The sequence below is a fragment of the Nematolebias whitei genome, chromosome 12, assembly GCF_014905685.2.
Source record: "Nematolebias whitei isolate Nwh7 chromosome 12, NemWhi1, whole genome shotgun sequence".
Lineage (NCBI taxonomy): Eukaryota > Metazoa > Chordata > Actinopteri > Cyprinodontiformes > Rivulidae > Nematolebias > Nematolebias whitei.
Genome location: NC_056509.1, coordinates 12,120,504 through 12,130,314, shown reverse-complemented (window position 1 = coordinate 12,130,314; position 9,811 = coordinate 12,120,504). Strand labels below are relative to the sequence as shown.

The 9,811-nt window shown below is 39.0% G+C and overlaps 1 protein-coding gene across 1 annotated transcript in view; it reads left to right on the top strand.

Annotated features, from left to right (window-relative positions):
* The window catches only part of LOC119418434 (adhesion G-protein coupled receptor F1), a 135,274-nt gene that overhangs the window by 96,746 nt on the left and 28,717 nt on the right, over positions 1 to 9,811 (top strand). Inside the window, exons 6-8 of the mRNA XM_037685716.1 lie at positions 1,285 to 1,476; positions 1,651 to 1,782; positions 1,887 to 2,065. Of these exons, the coding sequence (XP_037541644.1) occupies positions 1,285 to 1,476; positions 1,651 to 1,782; positions 1,887 to 2,065 (503 nt within the window). The remainder of the gene's footprint in view (positions 1 to 1,284; positions 1,477 to 1,650; positions 1,783 to 1,886; positions 2,066 to 9,811) is intronic.

The window sequence follows — 9,811 nt, the reverse complement described above, 5'->3', positions numbered from 1 at the left end:
AAACTGGTTGATCCACTCTGAGAAGGTGCTATTTAAGAGACTGAGCTGAAAACAGCACCTCAGACTGAGGAAGTCTCTTGGATGAGAGACGAAACGTTTCTAGATTTTTTTTGCTTTGTTTTGTTTTTGTTTTTTTGAATGTCCAGAGGACCAGATTGAACTTTTTTGGACAGTGGCAACAGTGGAAAGAAAATCTCCCTTTATAAATGAAGAATCTTCCAGCAGAACCAGGCTCAGGACATGCAGCCATCTGCTTTGACCCGAGTTCCTGGATCTTGTTCCGGCAGGATCCAGCTCAAATTAACTACTGCATTTGAGGCCTCGCTAGCATGCCGTACCACGTGACCGATTCAGGAACTGGCTTGTTTGTATGCGCGAGATTCAAAATATTAGGGGCAGACAGAAAAATCCTTCATCACCATCATCATAAAGACAGATTAAGATCATTTGCAGACAAAAATTTAGACTTTATTTGAGGTCCTCACAAACATGATTTCATTTATTCTTTTATTCAACTTAAAGCTTCACAAACCAGTTATGTTATTATAATCCATCTACCAGTTTTTCATTTATAGTCCACTTTATGGTGTAGTAGAGCAAATGAAGCACCATGGCGCGTCGGATCATAAATCAGTCTATTTGATGGAAAACCTCAGTGCTTCATGAAGCTTCATCTCACCATCACTAGCATGTAGGCATCTGATGAGGCACAGAGGAGCTCAAGATCCATAGAGGAGGATTCAGGAAACAGGAGGACTGTAAGGGTTACTCACTGGAGGTAGAGAGGGAAAAACAAATCATTAATACTTGGTTTTAGACACAAATAAAAGGCTAGAAAAAGACTACTGTTGGCTGACTGTTGAATGTCTTCTGCAGCCTTTTATGCTCCTCATACTCATCAAGTTGATGATCCACAGGTGTAGCTGACTAGAGTCTGGCTGTGGGTTCAAGAGCTGGCAGAGCATTTGAACCTATTTTTTGCTTCTGTTAATCTCAAGTCGTTGTAGTGCCTGATGACTCCAAAAGTGGCAAAACCCCGCCTCCCAACTTGGGAAAACGTTATTGTTTGAATAAACACTTGCAAATGATTTTAGAGCATTTTGTGCCAGTTTCTAATTTTGCTGACCCCAATAAACAGCTTATGAGTTTATAAAAGCCACAAGGTAATTTGAGGTTCTGACAGCATTTAATGATAAAGATAGAGAACAAGTTGAAATACAGTCTTAATGCCATGTAATGTTTGTTTTGTGTGTTTAACATTTTTGTTCTAATGTTAAATTATAGGAATGTATGAATGCAGGCTTCAAGGGAACAGAAGTTCAGTTTACATTCAGAGCGGGACCTTCAGTGCCATATCAGCCCCTCTGGTCAAAGTGAATCCAATCAGCATAACAGTGAAATGTTCTTCTCCTGTAACACTGAAGTGTGAGGTCAACAGTCCATATACTGTGAAATTTACAGACAATGCAGTATCAGGTAAACTTAAGGGGGAAAGAAATGGATGGAGAAATGATTGCTCTATCTAACTGAAACTAGAGAAACTAATTTAGAATTTAGAATTTCATATACATTATTTGTTTTTAAATTTTTGATTGTTTTCTACTTCCCTTCCTTTCAAACTGAACTGTGTGATATTATGAATTCCTCCAGGTCAACAAGATACGTTCAATGTTAAAGTTCCTGATCAATGTAAACCTGGGGAACCCAAAATTTTCACCTGTGAAACCACTAATACTAATCCAGCATATAGACAAACAATTACACTGAACTACAGCGATGACCGTGAGTATCAAATTAGAAAATAAAATAATTTAGGTGCATAAACACATTTTCTTCTAATTATATAGTAACCTAAAATTAACTCAAAGCATTTTTGTTTCCTCTAGGTTTCATATGTGAAAGTGATACATATGGTTCAGGGCCTGAAGGCTATGTCAGTCAAGTGCTTTGCAAAGGAGACTATGTTGGTGCAATGACAGCAAAGTGTTTACATGATGGCTCATATGGAAATCTGCAAAACAACTGTGTCCTGTCTCGTGTTAATGAACTGCTTTCTCAGTCTAAGGTGAGACAGTCCTCTGGAATTTTTTTTTGTACCTAATTTTGCATACCAAATGGCATTGAAGGATACTGTGCTTTTCATGCCTCTTTAATAACCGGTTCACTTAAATATTGTACTATTTTTAGCATTCCATCAGGATGAGCAGTTTTAATACTTAAGAAGACAGCTGGCCAAGAACAAAGATTAGATTTGAATAGGCCAGAATTTATTGGTGTAACTTTATCCTGTACACAGTTTCCCTATATGGATCAGCAAAGTATCAACTGTATATCTATTTATTGATTACTGACCTAGAATATGACATACCAGCTGTATTTGAAGCATTCTAAAATGTTACAGTTTTACCTAAATACATTTAGCTACTAAACTGTCTGTTTTGTATTATGGAATGAGTTTATAATAAATATCAACATTGATCTTAAAATACAGTGCAACCAGAAAGTATTCACAGCACTTTACTTTTTACCGGCAGCTGTGGCTGAGTGGTTAGAATAGTTGTCCTCCAGTGAGAGAGTTGCGGATTCAATTCCACCAGCAGTCACGTGTAGAAGTTGCCCTGGGAAAGACACTGAACTCCTCATTGCCTCTGATGTGTGTCCCATCAATGTATGAATGAATATAATCTGAATCTGTAGAGACTAATCAAAGCTTTAGATCAAAGCTTTGATTAGTCTCTACAGATTCAGATTATCTTTGTAGAGATGTAGTAGAGTGCTGTATGAATGTGTGTGTGTAGTAGAGTGCTGTATGCATGTGTGTGTGGTAGAGTGCTGTATGGATGTGTGTGTGGTAGAGTGCTGTATGAATGTGTGTGTGGTAGAGTGCTGTGTGAATGTGTGTGTGGCAGAGTTCTGTATGAATGTGTGTGTGTAGTAGAGTGCTGTATGAATGTGTGTGTGTAGTAGAGTGCCATATGAATGTGTGTGTGTAGTAGAGTGCTGTATGAATGTGTGTGCCTAGTAGAGTGCTGTAAGAATGTGTGTGTGTAGTAGAGTGCTGTATGAATGTGTGTGTGTAGTAGAGTGCCGTATTAATGTGTGTGTGTAGTAGAGTGCTGTATGAATGTGTGTGCCTAGTAGAGTGCTGTAAGAATGTGTGTGTGTAGTAGAGTGCTGTATGAATGTGTATGTATGTGTGTTTGTGTGTGTAGGAGAGTGCAGTATTAATGTATGTGTAGTAGAGAGCTGTATGAATGTGTTGGCAATAGAGTGCTGTATGACTGTGTGTATGGTAGAGTGCTGTATGAACATGTGTGTAGTAGAGAGATGTATGAATGTGTGTGTTTGTGTGTGTGTTCATTTCAACCTTTTGTTTTAGATAATTTCTGGAAAACTGTGTTTTCTTGGTAAATAGTGAATGGACCACAACTATATAGCCTTTTTATCTTATCAAGATACTCAAAGCTCCCATAATGCAATCTGTCCCTCATTCACCCATTCATATAGCATTCGACTTTATAATCAATACTCTATCACATTCACACACCAATGGGACGCACATCGGAGGCAACGAGGGGTTCAGTGTCTTGCCCAGGGACACTTCAGCATGTGACTGATGGTGGAATCGAACCCCCAACTCTTGCATTGGAGGACGATTGAACCACTAAGCCTCAGTTGCCCCTTCACTTGCTTTTCATGGATTAAAACGTCATTTTATTTTTTTATGATAGCATTCATTTATTCCAAATTGGTTCTTTCCTCTAATTGATATCTTACTGTTAGCTTTTAGTTAGCAATTTATTTAGATTTATTTTTTTTGTTAGCTAATCAGTTTTTTCTTTTGCACTGATTTTCCAACCTGATTTCTGCATAAATCACAATCTTTCTAGTTGGTTTAGTGCCTCTAATCATTTGTTACTTCATCTTATTTATTATGATTCAATCAACCAGTGCCTGTCAATTGAAACCTTTATCACCTTTAAGCAGATGGCCACTTGTCCTGAGCCTGGTTCTGCTGGAGGTTTCTTCCTTTTAAAAGGGGAGTTTTTCCTTTCCACTGTTGCCACTGTGCTTGCTCAGGATGGGAGATTGCAACGAAGCCGAGATTCAACTTGTCTGCTGGCCTCCTTAGATAGAGAACTTTACTAATTGGCTTTTATGTATGTGAATGTTTCTGTAAAGTGCCCTGAGACAACTTTGTTGTGATTTTGCGCTATATGAATAAACTGAATTTAATTGAATTGAATATCTCACCAGAAGAGCATTTTGGTAGAATGTGCAAACCTTGTAATTTCTTTAAGAATTGAAACTTCCCAAGGAATCATTTATTTTTATAGAAATATTTTCATTATCTCTGTTACTTGCAAACTGTTCCCAAATTTGCTCACACTCTGATGTTTAAAAACAATATTTTAGTTGTCATTTTTTTTCTTTAAGGTCTCTTAGTTTTCTCTTTCTTTTAGCTGTTTTAGAACATAAGACCAAAATTTCCCAGGTTATTGTAAACCAGTAAAACAAAACAACATGAATATTAATTTCAAAGCAAAAACATAATGAAAAACACCATACTCTCTTCAAAGTAATTTCACTCTCCATCCCTGAGAGTGCAACAAGGATGCATTGTTCAATGGATCTCCATGTTGTAGCTTTCCATCCATTTCATCCATCCTTTCTTTATTCATTTTCTTATGATGATGTCAGATTGACAGACGACTGGTGATTGTAATCCTCAGATCAGTCCTTTCCTTTCCTTTTCGCTTTCAACCTGTCAATGTGAGTCAATGAATTATACCTTCTTGTCCCGTGGAAGAGACATTTGTCCAGATGTCCTTTTTTCCATTTCTCATTTGGGGTTTGTCCAGCTCCACACCATGGAGGTCTTAATTGTCCGTTTTACTCCAAACTCATGTTGATCAGTTATCCTGCAGTGAATGACACTAACATACAAATCTGAACAAATATTCAATCCTTAGCTGAATAAACATAATCCCAGTTGATAACAAAATCTCAGTTCATAACATACGGTAATTTTATAACATACGGTAATCCCCCCTGTAGTTTCTTTCAAGAAACAAACAAAAAACAAATGACTCAATTTTTTGCCTCAACTGGATCTCTTTTCATGAATAACTCTAAACTTAAATGTTCAAGGCTTCCTGTGGAGAGGCTGGGGTATTGGACAGATTCAAATCAGGTCATTGGTCAAAAGCCCTAATTTTGACATTATCTTCCAAATGACCTCGCCCACTGCACTTCATTTACTCACGCCCAGGAGTCCCTCTGGAAAGATCCACATAATCTCCGAGAGGTTGGACAGTCCTTACAGATCAGAGTTACACAAACAGAACTTCTCATAGTCTGCTATTCTTTACTGTTTCACCGTACCTCTTACGCAGCTCCATCGACTCTGACCCAAGACATGCTGTGTCGTCAAGTACTTTGCAGTGAGTGAAAATATTCTGAGGTTACTGTAATCTGACTATCAGGTTCAGATCCAGACCTCCTCCACCCCACAGAAAAACCACAAATCTCCATTTGTCCCTGTCAGATGTCCAAAAAAAACACGGAAAGAGTTAATATGCAGTTCCAACTTCAATGCTTCTCATACCCTCAAAAAGAAAACACAAGAGTAAAACTCTTCCTTTAGTGTATCTTGATACTTTTCCATATTTAAATGTTAAAATAAACTTGGTTTCATGGTCAAAAGATATCAGAGTTTGCCAATCAAGTTCCAATAATCTAGACTGTAGGTGATTGGTTCTAATGTCATCTTGGCCTGTGTCTCATCTGATATGACGCCAAACATTATGTAATGTTTTTTTCCTCTGAGCCTTTGGATTTCAGTTCTCTTTTGGAGGTGGGCTGATAAGATGTACTCACTTCTTAGAGAGGAGAGTTAAGGAGTTGTTTACGAAACATAGACCTTGATGTCCTGGTCATCTTGCTGGGGTTTAAAGCTCCACTCACATACTGTTGGGGGTGGGGGGTCTCCAGTCTGTTCTCAACTTCCCTCAACACAGAGTGTCAAAATAGAAGAAACTTTTTTTTTCTCAAAGCATCCAGACCTTAGACTATCACACAAAACCTAGTATATGTGTGTTGCTCGTAAATGCGTCAATGAGGGATGAAGGTTTTCAGCATCGTCTGTAACTCTCAAAGACCCAGAAAAATAAAATAAAAAATTAAAATACAACCTGGTCCTCATCTCTCCCTTCTGGCAAACAGAGTACAGTACTGAAAAATAAAAATACAACAATTTTAACAGATTAATATTGCATGATAAAAAAGGAAAATACAGGATTCTCAAAAGAAAGGAAAAAAATTCTTAAGCGTGTCAAAATTCATCTTGCATAAAACAATGTTTTCATGTAAACAACCTGTGTTGTTGCCTTAAATCGTTGTCAATAATTTTTTGACCTAGTAGGAGAATAATGCCAAAAAGAAAAATAAACACCCCCAGAAAGGTTTTCTAGTGTTCCATCATTTTTCAGTCAGGTCATCTGGACAGTTTCTTTTTTTTTTTCTGAAATGTTTCACCTTTGATCCGGAAGGTTTCATCAGTCAAGGAAACACACAGCTAAACTGATTCTTCCCTCAACAGCTTACTCCAAAATGGAACAAACCAGTCCTGCTTGTGATAAGATGGTCTCTTTGGTACGCACCCTCCTCCATTGCTGGCCCTATTCCTTGTTGACAGTCTTGTCAAAATGGTTGAAAAAAACAAAGTCCACGCTCAATAATGCAGGTGTTAGGATTACGCGGGGAACCCAGATAGTTTGAGACCCAGAACGAGGCAGACACAGGGGAAATACAAAAGAACAGTGTTTATTATGTACAGTGAAATGTTTCACACGCTGGAACTCAGCACTCCTGGAAAGAGGGACGACAGGTTAGTGTTGGTCCAAGGGGAAGACCTGAGTGGTTGTTTGAAGGAGGTTCTTGTCCTTACAGTCCAAACCCCAAGGAGGGGAGCTGGTCCTTCAGTCCAGGGAGAGAGCAGCAGAGGGAAAACCAACGAGGGTCCAAGGGCACGAGGAAGGCTGGCAGCTGGAGGCAAAAATGGCTTGAGGAATACCTGACAGGCCGATGGATCCAGATCAGGTCACGAGGAGAATCCAAAAACACGAGGAACCAGGAAACTGGAAAAGAGAACACAGGTGAACAAATTATTTTCACCTAGACATATCTAGCTCAACAGTACTATACCATGAGAGGTGATATGCTCCAGTGATGAGTCACACTGGGCTGCAGCCTTTTGTAGATGGAGAGGCTCATCAGGTTGATGACCGCCAGGTGTTGTTAATCACCGGCCATCAGCAAGGCAGGCTGCAGGCAGTAGGACCCTTACAGCAGGTATACAATCCAACATTTTTCAGTCAGGTCATCTGGACAATAACTTTTTTTTTTTTTTTTGGTGCTAAAACATTTCGCATTTGATCCGGAAGGCTTCATCAGTCAAGGAAACGCACAGCAAAACTGATTCTTCCCTCAACAGCTTACTCCAAAATGGAACAAACCAGTTCTGCTTGTGATAAAATTGTCTCTTTGGTATGCCCCCTCATCCATTGCCGGCCCTCTTCCTTGTTGACAGTCTTTTCAAACTGGTTGAAAATAACAAAGATCATGCTCAATAATCCAAGTATACAATCCAACATTTTTCAGTCAGGTCATCTGGACAACAACTTCCAAGCTCAACAATCCAGGTATACAATCAAACATTTTTCAGTCAGGTAATTTGGAGTTTCTTTTTTTTTTTTTTTTTTGTGGTGAAATGCTTCACCTTCGATCCAAAAAGCTTCATCAGTCAAGGAAACACAGCAAAACTGATACTTCCCTCAACAGCTTACTCCACAATGGAACAAACAAGTCCTGCTTGTGACAAGATGGTCTCTTTGGTACGCCCACTCCTCCATTGCCGGCCCTCTTCCTTGTTGACAGTCTTGTCAAACATGTTGAAATCAACAAAGTCCATGCTCAATAATCCAGGTATACAATGCAACATTTTTCAGTCAGGTCATCTACACAGTTTTTTTTTTTTTTTTTTTTGTGCTGAAACAATTCGCCTTAGATCTGGAAGGCTTCATCAGTCAAGGAAAAACACAACAAAACTGTTTCTTCCCCCAACAGCTTTCTCCAAAATGGAACAAACCAGTTCTGCTTGTGATAAGATGGTCTCTTTGGTACGTCCCCTCCTCCATTGCCGGCCGTCTTCCTTGTTGACAGTCTTTTCAAACTGGTTGAAAAAAACTAAGTCCATGCTCAATAATCCAGGTATACAATCCAACTTTTTTCAGTCAGGTCATCTGGACAGTTTCTTTTTTTGTGTGCTAAAACATTTCACCTTTGATCCGGAAGGCTTCATCAGTCAAGGAAACAAACAGCTAAAATGTTTCTTCCCCCAACAGCTTTCTCCAAAATGGAACAAACCAGTTCTGCTTGTGATAAGATGGTCTCTTTGGTATGCCCCCTCCTCCATTGCCAGCCCTCTTCCTTGTTGACAGTCTTGTCACACTGGTTGAAAACAACAAAGTCCATTCTCAATAATCCAGGTATACGATACAACATGTTTCATTAAGGTCATCTGGACAGGTTTTTGTTGTGCTGAAACAATTCGCCTTCGATCCGATAGGCTTCTTCAGTCAAGGAAACACACAATAAAAATGGTTCTTCCCCTAATAGCTTACTCCAAAATGGAACATCTTCCAGTCCTGCTTGTGATAAAATGGTCTCTTTGGTACTCCCCTCCTCCATTGCCAGCCCTCTTCCTTGTTGACAGTTTTGTCAAACTGGTTGAAAATAAAAAAGTCCATGCTCAATAATCCAGGTATATAATCCAAAAAATTTTAATCAGGTCATCTGGACAGTTACTTTTTTTTTTTTTTTGGTGCTGAAATATTTCGCCTTTGATCCGGAAGGCTTCATCAGTCAAGGAAACGCACAGCAAAACTGATTCTTCCCTCAACAGCTTACTCCAAAATGGAACAAACCAGTTCTGCTTGGGATAATATTGTCTCTTTGGTATGCCCCCTCATCCCTCTTCCTTGTTGACAGTCTTGTCAAACTGGTTGAAAACAACAAAGTCCATGCTCAATAATCCAGGTATACAATAGGGCATTAACAGAGTACCCAAGTAATATACACATCGATTGCTAGGACATCTATCGACGTTAAAAATTTAACATCTAGTATCCGTAGTGACGTCATATTATGTGACACCCGTATGACCGTAGTGGGCGGTGTTGCACTGTTGCAGGTCACAGAGTATGGAGTAACACCGGGGATAAGTTTCGTTTTTGACGTCCTGTACGTTTCTTCACGTTTGCAGTTTAATAATATCAACTAATAGTTTAGTTTTCCTTTGACATATTTCCGGTAGGAGCATAATATTCGCTCCCAATGTTTTGTAGGTCTTTATTTTTTGTAAATAATTACCTTTTTTTTTCGGTTTTATTTATTTATGTATCTTGAGATCTATGACGTCATCAAATACTCGATTTCTACTCGGGTTTTATTATGTTAATGTCGAGTTTAAAAATTATATACTCGTTAAACCCCTAGCATTCAATCCAACTTTTTTCAGTCGGGTCATCTGGACAGTTTTTTTTTGTAATGAAACAATTCGCCTTCGATCCGGAAAGCTTCATCAGTCAAGGAAAAACACTACAAAACTGTTTCTTCCCCCAACAGCTTACTCCAAAATGGAACAAACCAGTCCTGCTTGTGATAAGATGGTGTCTCTTTGGTATGCCCCCTCCTCCATTGCCGGCCCTCTTCCTTGTTGACAGTCTTGTCAAACTGGTTGAAAACAACA